Source organism: Ictalurus punctatus, chromosome 11 (assembly GCF_001660625.3).
Source record: "Ictalurus punctatus breed USDA103 chromosome 11, Coco_2.0, whole genome shotgun sequence".
Taxonomy (NCBI): Eukaryota; Metazoa; Chordata; class Actinopteri; order Siluriformes; family Ictaluridae; genus Ictalurus; species Ictalurus punctatus.
In genome coordinates, this window is record NC_030426.2 from 9147997 (window position 1) to 9167476 (window position 19480).

At 37.3% G+C, this 19480-nt stretch overlaps 1 protein-coding gene across 3 annotated transcripts in view; it reads right to left on the reverse strand.

Moving 5' to 3' along the window:
• Positions 1–19480, reverse strand: part of grm4 (glutamate receptor, metabotropic 4) — a 201008-nt gene that overhangs the window by 32898 nt on the left and 148630 nt on the right. For all 3 annotated transcript variants that reach the window (XM_017480467.3, XM_017480466.3, XM_053683601.1), the window contains 3 exons: positions 9748–9883; positions 9030–9184; positions 8000–8140 (listed from right to left, as the gene is read on the reverse strand). In XM_017480467.3, coding sequence (XP_017335956.1) covers positions 8000–8140; positions 9030–9184; positions 9748–9883 — 432 coding nt within the window. The remainder of the gene's footprint in view (positions 1–7999; positions 8141–9029; positions 9185–9747; positions 9884–19480) is intronic.

A 19480-nucleotide genomic window follows, 5' to 3' on the forward strand; every position in this document is an offset into this window, starting at 1 on the left:
TGCCTTAACGCGTTACCTAACCCTAACTTAGCTTGCCTTAACGCGTTACCTAACCCTAACTTAGCTCACCGTAATGCATTAGCTAGGATAGGAGACACTACTAATGGAATTGAAGTCGAGAAGCTCAGTAACAAGCCGAGAATCCACAACAGACTTTAACTGCACTTCGTTCTGCAACATCAACCTTAACCATACATTTGTGAACTGAAGCAGTGCAGCCTAAGTCTAAGGAAGTCTTCATGGGGAAGAGAACAAGAAATGCCATTTTGTGGATCACAGCTGTATATATAGGAAGGGGTGGGCTGCTTGTCATGAGCTGTGATTGGTCCATCTTTCGGGCAGACGTGGTGTAATTGGTGCCTCCATAGTCTATCATGCCTGAGGCGTTTCCCATAGTGAAATACCGAGCGATTGTTTGAAAGAGAACTACATTTATAACTGACAGCAGTGTTGTAACATTTCTGATGAAAAAACATTCCTTTGTTTGCAGTGCATTGATTGCTTCATTTGCAGATTGTTATAGTTTATTTCAGGTTTGATGTAAACAAGTTTTTCATTCTGGTACAAATAAACAAGTCACATTCTTGTCTTTATCACATACAGTATACTATACATGTGGTAAAAAGATCTACTTGAAGCAATGCTTTAAAAAAAAAAGTGTACCTTTTTACGTTTGCTTGTTTTTTCCTTGTTGGTTTTCTTCTCTCTTGGATATTTATAACTGTTTCTTCTTATTCTTGATAAGTAATATACATACATATACATACATATATACATATACATACATATATACATATACATACATACATATATATATATATATATATATATATATATATATATATATATATATATATATATATATATATATATATATATATATATATTAGTTTCTCACAAAAATGAGTACACCCCTCATATTTTTGTAAATATTTGATTTTATCTTTTCATGTGACAACACTGAAGAAATGACACTTTGCTACAACGTAAAGTAGTGAGTGTACAGCTTGTATAACAGTGTAAATTTGCCATCCCCTCAAAATAACTCAACACACAGCCATTAATGTCTAAACCGCTGGCAACAAAAGTGAGTACACCCCTAAGTGAAAATATCCAAATTGGGCCCAAAGTGTCAATATTTTGTGTGGCCACCATTATTTTCCAGTACTGCCTTAACCCTCTTGGGCATGGAGTTCACTAGAACTTCACAGGTTGCCACTGGAGTCCTCTTCCACTCCTCCATGACGACATCACAGAGCTGGTGGATGGTAGACCTTGTGCTCCTCCACCTTCCGTTTGAGGATGCCCCACAGATGCTCAATAGGGTTTAGGTCTGGAGACATGCTTGGCCAGTCAATCACCTTTGCCCTCAGACCCTTTAGCAAGGCAGTGGTCGTCTTGGAGGTATGTTTGGTGTCGTTATCATGCTTCTCCGAAGGGAGGGGATCATGCTCTGCTTCAGTATGTCATAGTACATGTTGGCATTCATGGTTCCCTCAATGAACTGTAGCTCCCCAGTGCCGGCAGCACTCATGCAGCCCCAGACCATGACACTCCCACCATCATGCTTGACTGTAGGCAAGACACACTTGTCTTTGTTCTCCTCACCTGGTTGCCGCCACACACGCTTGACACCACCGGAACCAAATAAGTTTATCTTGGTCTCATCAAACCACAGGACATGGTTCCAGTAATCCATGTCCTTAGTCTGCTTGTCTTCAGCAAACTGTTTGCGGGTTTTCTTGTGCAACATCTTTAGAAGAGGCTTCCTTCTGGGACGACAGCCATGCGGACCAATTTGATGCAGTGTGCGGTGTATGGTCTGAGCACTGACAGGCTGACCCCCCACCCCTTCAACCTCTGCAGCAATGCTGGCAGCACTCTTATGTCTATTTGCCAAAGTCAACCTCTGGATATGACGCTGAGCACGTGCACTCAACTTCTTTGGTTGACCAAGGCGAGGTCTGTTCTGAGTGGAACCTGTCCTGTTAAACTGCTGTATGGTCTTGGCCACCATGCTGCAGCTCATTGTCAGGGTCTTGGCAATCTTCTTATAGCCTAGGCCATCTTTATGTAGAGCAACAATTGTTTTTTTTCAGATTCTCAGAGAGTTCTTTGCCATGAGGTGCATGAAGTGTTGAACTTCCAGTGACCAGTAAAGGGGGGGTGTGAGAGCGATGACACCAAATTTAACACACCTGCTCCTCATTCACCCCTGAGACCTTGTAACACTAACAAGTCACATGACACCGCGGAGGGAAAATGGCTAATTGGGCCCAATTTGGACATTTTCCCTTAGGGGTGTACTCACTTTTGTTGCCAGTGGTTTAGACAGTAATGGCTGTGTATTAAGTTATTTTGAGGGGAGAGAAAATTTACACTGTTACACAAGCTGTACACTCACTACTTTACATTGTAGCAAAGTGTCATTTCTTCCGTTTTCACATGAAAAGATATAATCAAATATTTACAAAAATGTGAGGGTGTACTCACTTTTGTGAGATATTGTATATATATATATATATATATATATGTGTGTGTGTGTGTGTGTGTGTGTGTGTGTGTGGAGGGGTAGTATATAGTTCTTGTTATCTCTGCCTGGGTGTCGTTAGTGGGTTAAAGTAAAAATATTACTAATATTACTGATATTATTACTTCGTAAAATAAATTTATGAAGTTCAATTGGAATAATAATAATAATAATAATAATAATAATAATAATAATAATAATAATAATAATAATAATACTCTACCTGTGGTATCATAGGATGACCCAAAAGAGAAAACATTCATTCATATTTTGGGTGTCTACCGTCCAGCAATGTGGTCATATTTACACACCTTTCTGCTCCAGCTAATTCATACTAATCCAACCTCACTGGCTTAAAAACAGTCCCTGCTGGGTTAGAGTTTTCACTACTGAGTTTTCAAATTGACCCAGATTGGGTCATTTTTAGACCAACTATTTTTTAGAGTGTAATATATCTTAATCCAAAACCACTAAAGACTAGACAGCTCTTTATAGATTTTGATGGAATGACTTAATGTGTCTTCATTCGCATTATCTTAGCCCTGCATCATGTGCCGCATGTGATAAATTGACTAGATCTGTTAATACTTAAAGGTGGAATAACATGCAGTGAAGAGAGCAAGCAAGTTTAATTATTTTTCCACGCTCAAATAATCATGCTAGACAGCTGTATATTCATTAGAGCTGGAGTTACTTGGCCTGTTTTTTTTTTTTTTTTTTTTTCTTAATTGGCAAGGAGCAGTTTCAATTATGACCCTACCAAATTAAACTGAGAGACGTGCTACCAGATGTCATGGTGGCAGGTCTTAATTGTATAGTGCAGTCATCAGAATAAAGCTTGCCAATAGCTGTGACAATGCTGTCTTGTGTTATCACAAACACTTAGACGACTTTGTGTTTAGAGTCAAATTATTTAAATGGCTTCGGAAAGCTGTAATGTACTTAGCACATCAATATGGGAATATCTAAAGGGTGGTTAACTCAGTTATAGAGTTTTTGTTGGTACTGTCCGGGCCTTATTTAAACAGAAATGCTCAGAGTACCCAAAAAAGTTACTGTAGCTCAGATAATGTATGGGTCTTTTACTTCAAGGTCTGTAATTAGCATCATTTCAGCCCAGCCTGCTCCAGAAAACCAAAGGCAATTTAACAGTCCTGACAAGCCCATGAATCTTTTAAGGCCCAAATTGAAGAAGCAGTAATTGTTTGCCATGAGCATTACTGCTGAAGACAAAAAAAAGAAAACTGCCATCATTTGACTGGGTTAAGACTAGCAGGGTGGCTACTGCTCCAAGAAAAAAAAATTAATCTCATAGAAGGAGGACAACTGGAAAACACATCTCCTCCCCTACACACATGCTTTCTCTTTACTCTTCTTTTGTATTTACTCTACAGACTCCCACCCACCCATACTGTTACACACGTTTTCCATCACCATGTACCCAGTTTGTCACACTATAACACAGAGAGAGAGAGAGAGAGAGAGAGAGAGAGAGAGAGAGAGAGAGAGAGAGAGAGAGAGACTCCTCATCCTCCAATCAAAACATGCCCACACATATTCAGCTGGCTCACACTGCTTTTAGAGAAAACCATTTGGATTAGCTGAGGTATGCTTTTTTTAGGGTTTACACATCATTTTCTGTGATTTCCCTCTTTATACACATTGTCTGTACATATGTTACTGCTTCTATGATAAAATATTTGTGAGGAGTCACACTCTGCATATAAAATTCCATTAGGTTTTAACACGAGAATTCTAATCAAAACATACTGCAGCAACTATAATGTATAATTAATACACAGTGCCATCAAGAGCATGTATTTTGTTTTGAGCCTCAAATCACAAAATCCTATCAGCTTGTCCTTTTGGGTCTGAGGCAAAACACACACACACACACACACACACACACACACACACACACACACACACACACACACACACACACACATACACAGCTTGAGGATATGTGTCCAAGAGCCAGACAGAAGTACTTTTATATTCAGCAGGTCTATTTGAGTCCTATACTGAAACGTGTGTTGTGAATCATGGGGCTTATAAACATATAAGATGAATGTATATATTCCTATACATATAGACAAAAAAGTGCGTTAAAATTGTCTCCATATGAATCCGTGAGAATCTTGTGCAATAATCAAGTTTTCTGCACCTCTAAAGCTGACCTTCAATGAAACCCACTCAGATGCTTCTTTGCTTTAATCGTGTAAGTGAAAGGTATCAGCTCCACCCTACTGTTCTTTCACATTACAATCAATACTGCAACCGTCATGCATTTCTTATAGATAAAAGAATGGTTCCTGCCCTTTGATCAAATCAATTTCACAAAATCCTTTAGACACCATCTATCCCTTGCTCACATCTGGCTTACTCAGAGAGACTTAGCAGAGTGCTGCAAAGGCATTTTAACTGCTCTTGCATCACCAGAGATTTTGAATTTGACAGTGCAGATGCTAAGCCTTATTAAGAGTGACAATGACTGCAACAAAATCATTTGGAATATGACAAGACCCTCTTGTGTATTGCTGATAAAGCCCCCATAATCTGTTGTGTACCAAAACAATATGAAATAGCCCTTTTTTTTCCTCAAGGCTTCCCAAGAGAATTTGTCTTGAAAGACAGTGTGGTGTGCACTGCTGTTCTCTCCTTCCTTTTGTATAAAGGAGACCAAACTAGAGGCCAGGAACAGTACTCAGTAATCTGCTGCTGATTGACTAATACCATCTGCTAAAGAGCCAGTTATCGCACAATGGATAGTTTCAATTGCTGATTGAAAAAAAAGTAGTTTCCTGTATAACCAATCCAGATGACCAAAAAGATGATTCAATCCATTTGATGACTGAAATTATGTTCATTGTGGAAGTACATATATCAACTGAAAACTCACAGACCAATCTAGTCTCATCATGATTGTTTGTTCCTGCTAAAAATTGGACGCAATGCTGATGGTGTGAACAGAGAGATAGACAGAGAAAGAAAGACAGACAGACAGAGAGGGGGGAGGGGGCTCTGAAAGCAGAGATATCCAGCCCTTTAATCCTCCAGTAACCACGGGGCTTTTGGGAGGGCTGGGTAATCACTGCATTGATTGTTGTTCTTTGCCATCTAACACCAGTGAATGTGAGGAAGATTACACATTACACATTTAGAAAAGGGGGTTCTTTGAAGGTTCTTTAAGAGTTCATTGGATAACTAAGGGTTCTTGGCTTCCACATAGATTTCTACTTTGAACCCATTCTTATAGGGAAAACACTCTATTACAAAGTTCTACTTTTACAAATTCTCTCTGAGAGAAAACCAACGAACCTAAGAGTGAAGAAACATACTGTATGCACCATTATTTGTTCCTTCATTTCCTGTACAGAAAGCTACAATAAATTGAACGTTTGACTCAAAAGATCTGGGTACATACTGTACAGTATCTGTTCCTTCAGCAGCATGCATCTTCTCTGGCTGTATTCTGGTTCATGTGCAATTTATAGCTGATAGGCTAGAATTCATGTTTTATGAATAATTTTTTTTATCCTTGGTTCAGTCATTCGGCATTACATATTGTACATCTGACATCATCATTAGTCATCAACGATGTCAGTGGGAATTTGGGTCGATCCGTGGGTGCACGTTGACTCATGCATGTGTAAGTTTGTTGGTATCAGCACAGCAATGTGAAAGAGGCCAACTAGAGAAAAATTAGTGTACTTATGAATGTGTGCGAAATGAAACATTCATAAGATGACATTTAGTGAACTGTGACGCTATGGTCAGATGCATCATCTTGAAAGCAGTCAGCTATAAAAATCAACTTGACTGCAAAGCCAGAGCTTGACATCCCTCCTGCCCTATTCACTGCCGCAGTGCACATGCTGTGTGAATAGCATCCTCCAGCAAATATACCTCTAGAAAGCCCTGCATCCTTCTCATAAGGACAGAACACACACACTGATTGGCCAGAGCCAGAGGTGTGTTGCTATGAGACAGCTGCACTGGGTGTCCAAAGGGTCAAGTGCTGACTGCAGATGGACACTGTGGTAGAATGCACGTTGTTGATGGCACTCCCTCAGGAGATGAATCAATTACAGGTCATAAGCTCTTCTCCAGTAGATTTGACTGGTTTTATGAAGGCAGTGCAGGGAAAATGATGCTTAACCCAGGAGTTTTGTGGGAAACAGCTTTGTGGTTTATGACTTTATGATTCAGGTGGAAATAAACACAAGCACAGAGTTTTTAATAATAAACACAAACATCAGGAAACACTGAAGCTGATCATGTAAACTGCAAAAGGACTAAAGAGAAAATGGAAGTTCAATAAATGAGACAAAGTGTTAATAAATGTAATTATCATTAGGTAAAGTCTCTCATGTCACAAGTAGAGGATGTAGATGGGATTAATACAGCTAATGATGCTATTATAACCAATTACTAATAGGGTTTAATGAAAAAGTGACTGTGTACAAAATAAGGTGAAATTATGTTCCTGTACTCCATTTTTCTTCTGGTCAACTGTGGCTTCTATTACATTTGGAATTGATAATATCACACAAGTCCTTTAAAACATATTGATGTGATGTGGTAGATGTTAGAAAAACTAATGTATATGTTCCTGATGCAAGCGTTATGATGAAGGTTACCAGATAATCTCAACAACAGCAGCCCAGTTGACAAGCAGTCAAGAAAAAAAAACCCCCAGAGTTTCCCTAAATAGATGTTTCACCACAATCCTAAAATGGTCTTGCATTATTACCCATTTTGACATAAATAAAATAATATCTCTGCTAATGAATAAAAAATATACATGCTGCCTTTTTAAAAGTAGGCCAGTTCTGCAAGAAAACCACTGCCTATAAAGCTCAGAGCAATATGCATGGTGAAGATTTACATCTGGTTTTAGTAGGTAGACCAAATTATGTGCAAAACTGTAAGTTTAATTGCCATGGGATTCGTTCATCAAATGAAATATGTAGTCAGGAGCTCTTCTCAGTTTTCTGAGTATTTCTCAGCCCCCTTTTTTTGAGCTGACATCCCACTTTTTGCATTATCCCTTAAATGCATACAGTATGTATGAGGGAGAGAAGTGCACTTTGCATGTTGTGTTAAATGCTGTGTTAAATTGCAAATTTAAGCTCATCCGCCAGCTTCAGACATACACGCTAGGGTTTTTTTGCACAAAAACAAAAAACAAAACAAAATAAAAAAACAGACATAAACAGTGTACATCTACCCCTGAGTGTTTCTGAATTGTTTAAAACCATGCGTATATTTTCATTCTCTCTCCTTCCTCTCCATTACCCTCATTCTCCACCAACCACAACCCCACACACACAAACACACACACACTGTTCTTCTCACACTCTCTCATACCTTCTTTCTCCTTCTTCCACTATCTCCTGTTCCTTACTTTTATGAAGCTTTAAGAAAGAGTATTTTGTCAGTTGTGAAGAAGCCAGGATTTCTTACTTGTACATTTCTTTATGCCCGATCCTTTCTTCAAGGCATGCCGATTGAGCTTGCAGTTGAAATTGTTCTCCCAGAACTCAGCAAACCAGATGTTCCTCCTGTTATTTTCTAGTGTCCGGCTGATGAAATAACGATCAAACCCTGAGAGCAAATCGATAAAATAAGTGTTACTTTAATGTGTTCTGTCAAAATCTAATTAAAGGGCACAGCTCTGATCTTTAGAGGACAGAGAATATCACAATCTGATGTCTTCAACAACATGCTCAATTAAGCTATATTTAGACATAAATAATTGGGAAATTAAATAGAAAATACTATCTACTACTAGTACGAGATTTCAAATGTAAATACCTATACTATGCTAATATACGTGCATTTTATTTAATATGATGTGTTTTCATTGACATTTTGAGGATATTTGAATGTTTTATTGGACATTCTTATCAGAAAATAGAGTACAAAGCTTAATTAAGCTTAATGCATGAACATACCTAAGAAATGCTTTTTCCCAGATTTAAAGTTTAACTGCATAAACATTCTGACATATAATTTAATATACAGGGTGTCCCAAAAGTCTCCATACAGTACATAGGAGAAATTAACAATTTTAGCAAAATGCCTTACAACATTTTTCAAACTTACAGTAGTTTAAATTATACATAATATTTTCAGATAGTGCTTAAGAATGCCTCTGACAAAAAAAGAACAAATAGAAATCATTATCATGGCTGGATCAGGAAGATGTCGCAAGGTTGCGATGGACTTTAAGAGGAAACAAGGCAAGCACATCACATAACACTATTGCCAAACTTATTAACAAATAAAAAAATCTGGAAGTGTTGCGGACCAACCAAGAAGTGGTCGTCCATGAACATCCACTGATGAAGGCATAACCGACATGGTGCTAGCAAACATAGTCCCCTATGTATGGAGACTTTTGGGGCAGTCTGCAGTTACATAAAACAATGCACTGAAAGGTATTTCACATATAAAACCTATGCCCATTCAGTATTTCTTTGAGCTTCCTTACCTTTAATGGATTGGCGCTTAGGTAGGATAGTCACTGCACCCTCAGCCATCTCCTCTTGGTGAAGCACAGGAGAAATTTTAGAACCCCAGCTATCTGATCCTACCCACAAAAGGTGACCAGTCAAATTGGCTTTCTTTGCTGCCTGCAGCAGCCTCCTTTAAAGAGAACAGAATAAAAGATACTGTAAGCCTTGACTTACCTATTCCCTCAAAAGCCAGTCATGTCAATTGTACTTTACAGTCTTTGTCAAAAAGGGACATATTATCAAGCCTGTTAAAGGCTTTATTTAGAATAATTGCAAATCGATCCATAATTGACGGCTCTGTATTGACCATGCTTAACAATGAACTATATGCTGCAGGATGCACAATCAGGCAGATATTTCAAGATGGTAAATTTAGTCAAGCTTCTAAATGCCCTTTCTTTCAAAAACAAAACCAGCAGTAAAGGCTCATGACATAGCTCACACTTCAGATACAGGTAATCCAAAAATCCATCCCATGAAAGAATTGCTAAAATGTGTATTATGGCTAGATTTACTGCACCAAGAGTCTGTATTTAGTACACAGAAACTTACAGGTCAGTAGTTACATTGGAATTAGGTTAAGGCATTTATTCATACTCTGTTTAATTCCAATCAGTAAATCAATATAAAGAACCTTCGGTACTGTAAATAACCTTAACTAATAATGAATAAAGCAATGTTATTAGGACTCACCTTATGTCATCCTCATTTGCAAAAATAATGACTACTCTGGCATTTGGGTTTTCTACCAAGCGATGAATAATCTTCTCAAATTCTCCTGTTTTGGGTTCACGAGGGATCTTAACTGACTGGGAGATGCAGACACTCCCTGTGAAAAGATAAGATGAAACATGAAGAAAGAAAATTACATAAAAGACATCTTTCAAGTGTCCTATGCTTTGAGCTGATCTTCACTAAACACTTTGCCAAATGTCTTATATTAAAGACACATTTTACTTCACTTAAAAAAAGGTGAAGTAACTTAACAATTCAATCATCTGAAAATTCTGTCATGTCAACAAAGAAGGTATAAAGAACTTTCAGGTCTTATTTCCCCTATCGGGCCTTGGATTTTTGTTATCACCCCACGGTGCATCACATTCAGCTTTCAGTTGCTTTTATACAGTAAATTGGAAAACTGATTAGTATAAAGATAGTATGCATCATGTCCATGTTGTACATTAAGCTGAACAACTAGTAATCCCAGAGATCTTATGCTATATCTAAACCTTGATTGCTCTGCTTGAAAACCTCAATTTAATAATACATTGCTCCAGTGGGCTCCTTAATTGTAACTCTTTCTAGGTGTGTTTTCATATCTTTTATACCACTCTGTGAGCTATCCTGTATTGTAATGGATCAAGACTAAAATATTTTGTCAAAAAAAGGAGAAAAAACATTACACTATTTTCAACTTACCCCATATGTTGATCATGCAAGATATGTTAATGCCTGATGTTCAATTGTTACATTTATAAGTAGGTTAGGAAGCTAATGTAGCAATCAAATAAGGGAAATCTGTCTCACTCAAAATCTTTTCTTTTTTTTCTTAAAACCATACCCCCAGACATTCCTTAAAACAAACCTCATGTAGTTTAAGACATTTTCCAAGTAGGAAATACAAGTTCAAAAGTATGTCACTATTTGTGTAGGGAAGGTTCCTCATTTTCAGAGTTGTGTTACGCAGCTGTTTAAGTTCACGCCTTTACTTGACTTGAGATGGGGTTTTTCAATAGTGTCTTGACCACTGACTTTAAACATACAGTAAGCTCTTGCTTATATATATATATATATATATATATATATATATATATATATATATATATATATATATATATATATTAATGAGGCAGGCATTTTGGACTACCAGAATCAACTACTTCTTCAGAGCAATTTATCACTCTGCTGAAGAAATGACAAGAGGTGGTGTCTCATAGCAAGTCTGACTTACTTACTATAATAATAATTTGCTACTTTTTTTTTTTTTTTACATTAATGACGATATGCTGCTATGTTTTGAATTGTAATTGAAAATTGGATTCTGAAAATATTGCAATTCAACTTGGAACTCCATCCATCGAATCCATTGTCTGTACCTCTTATCTTACACAGGGTCGCAGGGAGCCTGGAGCCTTTCACAGGTAGGGGGAAGTGTGCTGCCATAGGGGCATCAGGGAATATATATATATACACTTACATTTACAAGTACAAAATTGTTTATCTGAAGCGGAGATTCTGTAGCTTAATGATGCCAAGCAAATGAATGCAGATTTGGACTTTTATTGTAAATGTTTTTGAGTGAGATAGATGTATGCTAGTCCAGTGTAAAACTAAAGAAGCAAAAATGGGACCTCAAACATGTCTCGGCTGATCGAGTACTGTACATTAGTAAAAATGTGTGTAAATTGGATTTTTTTCCCCCCACCATTGACTTAAAAAATGAGTTTCAGACTCATTTGCCTCTTTCCTAAGCAACCTACCATTGTCAAATCTACATCCTGGTGTGGCCCTCAATTAATCTTTTGCACACTGAACAGTGAGCTTTTATTATGAACACACTACTTATTATGAGATATTCTTAGTTTAGCACTTTCCCCCAAGTCTCTTTCATGTCCCCAATCTTTTGCAGCTCTTGACAGCTTTATGATGATTTATTTGTTCCCATTGTAAAAAGTTGGTAAGGGTTTGTTGAGAAAAGACCACTGCACAATTTTAGAAGCAAAAAAAGATTCCTTAAAAAGGGCTCCATAAGAGACAGGATTCTTAAAGCCATATGCAGGACTATCTATATATTCCAGTGTACCTTTTAGGGCTTTTATGATGACTGATGAACTGTAGTTATGAGACGTTGTCTCCACAGGGTAATGAGTGAAGGGAACATTTATAGAGACAAAGCTAAACTGTGAAGGAAAGTCAAGCTGTGACTCATCACACCACTGTTTATTTTAGTTCAGCTATAATATATGAGCTACCAAATATGAAGTGTCAGTGTATTTTCTGTATAGTGCACAAAATTGCATCAACAGAAGCAAGAACTCACTTCTGTTGATGCAATTTTGCACAGTATACAGAAAATTCACTATCAACTCTCACTTTCTGCTATTTTCACCTCTTCCGTCCCGTTCACTTCATATTTAATTGCTGTGCAGCATTTCCTGTTGTCTTAACCAAGTATGCAAAGGACCAAGAACATGTAAAGAGTGAAGATTTTAAACTGCTTTAATGCACAGAATATTTGAGACAAAGAACTGATATAGTGAAACATTACACAGGCAATGGGCCTGCTGAAAAGATTGCACAGCACTGACGCAAATCCCCTGTGTAACGAAACGGGAGCGGAGGCAGAAGCAGGTGCAGATCAACTTCTTTATTTTCGAGCAGGAATCAATAAACAAGGAAACGCGGTCTAGATGGGAACAGATAATCAAGGTTTATACAAGACTGCTTAGCATACTAAATGTATTCACCACTGCATTCATTCATTCACTTACTCATTTAATACTGCGTGAAGTGCACCGCAACACGAGGGGTTTAAGTAACCAACATAAGCACACTTAAGTACAGACTGCTGGAACCAATAATGTGACACCCTCGAACATAAACCAATACCTGAACAGGAAGAGAACAAAACCAAAACAAAGGCATGTGTCCATATTAAACAGCCCTCTTTACGTAATCTTGTGCACGCACGCGCTCTGCAGCAGTCTTTTCACTTCCACGCCACAGCGCCATCTGCCGGCGGGAGCGTAACACCCTGTTACCACTATAATGATGGTCATACAGATATCTTTTGACTGTCCATTTTTTCCACTTTCTTGCCTCAGCTTTGTAAAAATAAATCTCATTTAACAAGCAGTTTGAACAGCAGCTGTGTGAAATTCTTAGTGCACCAAATACTACTGGGATATAAGGTAAATAAATTAATTAATAATAAAAAAGGATGCTCTCTCTAGTCTTTCCCAGCAGTAGCCTACAGCTAGGAATGGACAGTCGGCTTCAATACGGCCCTTTCCAGGAAGGTCCATTATATTAATGACTTAATGGGCCATAGACTGTCAATTGCATTCAGGGGATTCAGAGAATAAGACTGTAAGGGAATATTGTTATTGAAGCTTAGGTCAGCATATATTTAATTATCAAATAAACAAATATGGCACATAATGAGAATAAACCCATAATGAGAACAAACATTTGTCTTACTGGGAAGGTTAAATTAAATTATTGAAATGGGAGTTATGTCTACAAGCTACTCTTTATCATAAAAATGTCCACCAATTTGGGAACGTTGTGTAATACTACAAATCAAGTGTAAATTCATTTCAAAGCCTATAGATCTACTACAGATTTATTGTGATTTTGAAGGTCAGTAGCAGTACTTCTTTTCTACAAATTTTCAGGTGTACAGTACATTCATCTTCAATAATCATTGCATCTTTGTCAGGGTCATCGTGAATCCGTAGCCTATCCCAGAAACACTGTGCGAAGCAGGGATACAGTACACCTTCAATGGGATGAATCACAGGACACCATGCTCACACACATTCACACACTCATTCACATCTAGGTGCAATTTAGACTTTCCAATCCACCTACTGTGCTTTTTTGAAAGGGAGGAAGAAACCCACATGGATACGAGGAGAACATGCGAAACTCCACACAGAGAGTAACCTGATCTCAGGATTGAAACTGAAGCTGTGAGGCTGCAGCATGCCGACTACATTAATCCAGGATATTTTTCAAATTAAAGTAAGAAAATCCAAGCATCCCAGGCTGGGAATTGCATAGATGTAAGAGAATCACATGAACTTTTCTGGTGGTGATGTCCTGTACTCTTGGTGTGTTCTGCTTGTTTTGTTACAACTGAGTTGTGAAGGTTTGCTGTGTGTTGACAGTAATTAATTACACCCTATAACTAAGTTATATTACGTTAAATAAGTGTGATAACATTTTAGATTTCTTTTTTTTTGCTTTTTGTTATTTTTTTCCCTTCACTTGCTACCAAAATGGCAAGAGCTAAGTCAACATGACATAACGTCAGAACTTTATTATAGAGGGCTCATTTGCATTTGCAACTGAAAAGTATTTTGTGTGACTGTGAAAAAATATATAGGCTCACCAGTGCGAGTTACCGGTTCAGAATTGTATAATACAATCGGAATAAAAACTGCAACTACAAAATGCATCTAGCTACACCGTGCAACAGTTACTTTCGCACTGGTTTTCATCACCTCAGTCACCCAAACAAGTGTGCAAATACTGCAAAGAAGCCATTATGATGACAAGAGTAACAGTGTACATCATCTGCTTCTCTCAACTTGCCAATCTCACAAACCACAATCTTTTATTGATCACGCAAAATGACCTGAACCTGCAAAATGACTGTGACATGCTCGTGTAGCCACAGCGGCATAGGGGCAAGTAAATTAATAATACTGCTAACGTTACAAGGTTGAGTGTAATTCAAACTTCTTTATTAAATAATTCCTCACCAATCATAAATAAAGAGTAGCAACTCTTCAATCTGCAAACATACAATACGCTGCCGCTCTCCCTTCACCAACTCTAATAGACAGCGCATTCACTCCAGTTTTCATGTTTTGATTTAATCCCACAAAAAACACAATATTATCAGCAGACATGACAATACTGTACTGGGGGAACCGATCTAAAACTGATAAACAAACAAACAAAAAAAACTAATAAAATGTAAAAACAGAAAATGTGCTTAGTTATAAATAAATCATTTAATTAAAAAAAAAATAGATGTTATAATAAATTCATAAAATATAAATAAAATGAGAAATGAAATAATGTTTCAAAATTACTATGGGTTGCATTTAATATCAATTTGACATTAAGCTTAGTAGGCTATTTCCTTAGAAGGCTATTAGCCTTCTATTTCCTAATATGGATCATTTTTGTGTTAGTCTACTTTTAATTAGGACTCTTTATTGCTTAAGATATTAACCAACAGTATTTGTCATTGCTATTATTTTAATTCAATTAACAGTGACCATGAGCAGAGAGATTACATTTATGTTTACATTACATTTATGATAGACCTCCTGATTAGAGCTTATCGGTCGATCAACATGACAAGAAATTGGTATCACCTGTAAAAATCCTGATCGGAGCATCAGTAATGAACACTATTAAACTAAAGCGTTTTGCATCTGACAGGTAAATGAACTCACCCAATCACATCCTATATGAGATTATTCAGATATATACACAATATACACAGAGCAGTTCGAGAATTCGCTCCAGCCCACAACCATGGCAGTGGAAATAATAGTGTAGCTTTAAATATATTTAAGAGGAGTAGATTTCAAAGACTGAACATGGAGGTTTTTTGTATTTGTTTACAAGGTGGAACAGGTTAACGGTTGTTGTTTTTTGCACACAGTCTGTAAAATTAACTGAAAATATTACATTTAGTTTATCATAAGGTAAATTAATTTGTCATGGCTCACACAATGTTCCTAAATTCTGTCATAATTGACAAGCTCAAGTTTTCTCATGCCTACTTGTGCATTATATTGTGCATTAACATTACCATCTATTTAAAAAAAAAAACCAACAACTAAACTTTAACCATGCTCCTAAATTTTTGACTGTGCTCCTAAATTTTTGTAATTAGAAAATTGTTAATTTTTAGAAATTTGTAATTTTGAAAATTGTTAAATTGTTACTGTAGAGCCCTGTCATAGATTTGTGCAGTGCCAATTAGCCTTTCCAGTCACACTGAGAGCAAAATTGAAGAAACTCACAATGCATCTGTGACTTCAGCAAAGATTCAGCAAAAACATGTGCAATAATATTTCAATGCCCTTTGATGAATATCTTAACGCATGACTTTCATTTGAGGCCAGAGAACAGATATATTACAGATTTGGAAATGTATGGAATAATATGTTTGTTTGTTGTCTTTGCCAAAGCAACAGTTCAGAGCTAGATTTTTTTGTGTGGCTCAAAAACAGATTTCCTGAAGTCACTATAGAACAAAAGACAACACTGTCAGTTTCTCAAGATATCCAACTGACTCAAACACCTTGAAGAACACACACTTTTCACAAAGTTACCTAGCGTCAAAACACTCTTAGTTCCTTATGAGTAACTCATGAATTAATTTTTCGTTGCCAAAATTGAATTAAGAATAAACAATAAATTATGCATTTTTATCAGCACCTCTGCATTTAATTAGTACTATTAGGGTTGCAATTTGGAACAGATTTAATCCTATTTGACCAAGCAATACCTACCGTATAACAAATTTTCCAAATATTTATTAAGTGTGTACAAAAGTTTTCATAATAGTGTACAACTAGATTTAAATGGCCTTTGCTCTTTAAAAACTAAAATAGCATTCCGAACTCTCACTGCCTACAGATGAATAACCTCAGACTTGATTAAATATAACAAGGTCTCTAAGGCTTTGATTACGAACTCTGTGTGGAATCGATTACTGTGGGCAAATTTCTGCTTTATGTATTGTATATAGAGTATAGAATGAACTGTTTTTGTAGCCTGTTACTAAGGCCTGCTGCGTCTCTAAATTACTCAGTCAGTGGTGGCCCATGTAGACTCCATAGTAGCACTGGCCAACCGCCTCCCCCTGTGCAGCATGTTGGTGGCAGTCAACCCTCAAAAGTCATCCAATTTAATCCATTGTTTGAAAAATTGAGTCTTCAAGGTCCCTCAGCAGTAGGCACATTATAAATTAGGCCCATTACTGCAACCCTAAAGAAACTGAAAGTATTGAACACGATTGTGGTTCAGTCAACAGAGCAATAGACAGAAGAACACTATGAGATCCACATCCAACTATTTAACTATCTGTGCTTTTTACTTAAAGGGAACCCCGACCATGAACACTTGTATGGCTTATTAGCTTAACACTGACATCTGCTATATAAATCCGCTATACAAAAACACACTAGATGTCAATTTAAAAAAAAAAAAATCCTTGCACTTGTAGGCTGCCATTGCTGTTTATGATGCAATGCATTCTGGGTAGTGATGTCAAATGGTTACAACAGTCTTCATTCTCCAGCGATCCTACAGAGATCTAAACATGTCATCAGCCTTTTCAGTTTGAACTCGAGCGTAACATAACTGAGGAGTCTAATATAGAAGACATTACTCAAAATGTACACCAAAATGAAGATGATCAGAGAGGTGAGGAGGCGAGAGTGGAGCAAAATCAATTTTGTCTGTGTAGCAACTGCACGTCTATGCCAACTGAGAGCGTTTGTTGTTCAAGGTAAGCATATAGATTAAACTCTTGTTTTATGATGAAACGTATTCTAATATCAGTAATTTTTGAGATTATCAGCCATCTCGCTGTCGCATACTTAATCCTGTTAAAATTCCGCCAGTCCGCCAGCATGCTGTCGCCATGTTCTGAACAAATCTATGCTATCTACAGAGCTTCTATGTGTACAAAGGTACTCACATCTTTGGAAAGCTAAGATTCTTGTGATACAATTGATATAAACCATTTTGAGATACAATCACAGCAGCAGCTACAATCAATGTCTCTGTCAGACCACCGATATACAAACACACGCTTAGGAAATGGAGGCAACCCACCTCATATGAAGCCTCAAAGTAATCCGCTGATCCATAACATCCTGACAAAAACTTACACTGGCAAAGGTCCAAATAATCCAATTATGTAAAAATATTTAGTCCACCTTTCAAAAAAGACCAAAACAATGCATGTACTCCAAATGGTTCAAGAACAACATTAATTTAACTTTGGGTATGCCTTGGCTAGGCATTTTAGGCTAATTTTACAGGAGATTTACGTTATGAGAATATACAGAAAAAAATGCACTAACAAGATTCTTACGTGTTTAAATATATTTACAGATATCCCCTGTATCACTGCACACAAGAACTAGAAAATTACAGTAAAAAGCAGAACAGTGTGGCATTCTTTTCCTGCTGCAGGGGCTAGTAGCTAATTCTACTGAGTGCTCAAGTGCAACCATTTTATGTATTCGACTCAGAGTGCATTGCGCATGACACACAATGGCAGCCTCCATAGGTTAAAATATGTATTAAATATTGAGGATTTTTAAAGTAATGAACATATTTCATGTGTTTCTATAAACGTATTTTAGCAGGAGAGGGCAATTATTGCGTGTTAAGGCCTACAAGCCTTCATAGTCGGGGTTCCTTTTAAATATTTAAATTTGATAAACCTTTGGAAATCATTTGTACATTATTTGAATAGATGGCTTAGTACAAACAAATACTGTAATACAAGATGATACTGCATCTTCTGCTATACATTATCCAGTTCGTTATGAGTAATGTCTTCATATGAGATTTCATATTAAGGCTTGCATGACTATTCATTTTTATCAGTTGACTAGTAATTAAAATAATAAATAAACAAACAAACAAACAAACAAATAAATAAATCAATACTAGTCAGCTAGTCATCTTTTCACTGGTTTAAGGAAGAACTGGCTCAGGAAATTACCATTTTTAGAATATTTTATTAGTGGAGCAAACAAAAGAAAAAACAACATGTCAATCCACACTAAAATTAACAGCCATAGACAGGCCATACATTACTTTTTACTTTTTGTTATACTTTTTTTTAACTGCACTATTAACAACAAATATAAATCAGTGTGATGGACTGGCACCCTGTCCAGGGTGTACCCCGCCTTGTGCCCGACGATCCCTGGGATAGGCTGCACGTTCCCCTGTGACCCTGAAAAGGACTAAGCGGTTGAAGATGGATGGATAGATAAATGTGCAAAATAGCATATTTCATTATTTATGGACACACCAATTCTACTTTTCCCCATTTCCCCAAACCAACCCCACCCTTCCATTTGGTCACCTGTCAATTTCCATGTACTAGCCAGCTATCCCCTGTCATGGTAAATGGTCTGCACTTATATAGCGCTTTTATCCAAACACCGTGTCTCTTTCACCCATTCACACACAAACACTCACACACCAATGGTAGCAGAGCTGCCATGCAAGGTGCTAACTTGTCATCGGGAGCAACTTGGGGTTCAGTGTCTTGCCCAAGGACACTTCAGTATGTGGAGTCATGTGGGTTGGGAATCAAACCGCCAACCCTATGATTAGTGGAAAACCCGCTCTACCATCTGAGCCACAGCCACCAAGATTATCAGATGGTTAATGGTTGATTATCCGATGACAATCAACCATGGAGGATGAGTGCTTAACACATATTACCTCCAACACATTGTCTGCTAAGCATATCTTTTCAAACAGCTGCTCATAATGCATCACAGGGCAGGCTAGTATCTTGCTGATTGACAGTGGCAAGAGTTCTGGCATCCCTCCCACCCAGTGAGCATGGTTAATTTTGCTCCCTTGGCTCCTGCCATGGATGGCTGTGTCATTGTTGGATTCAAACTTGCAAAAACTAGCA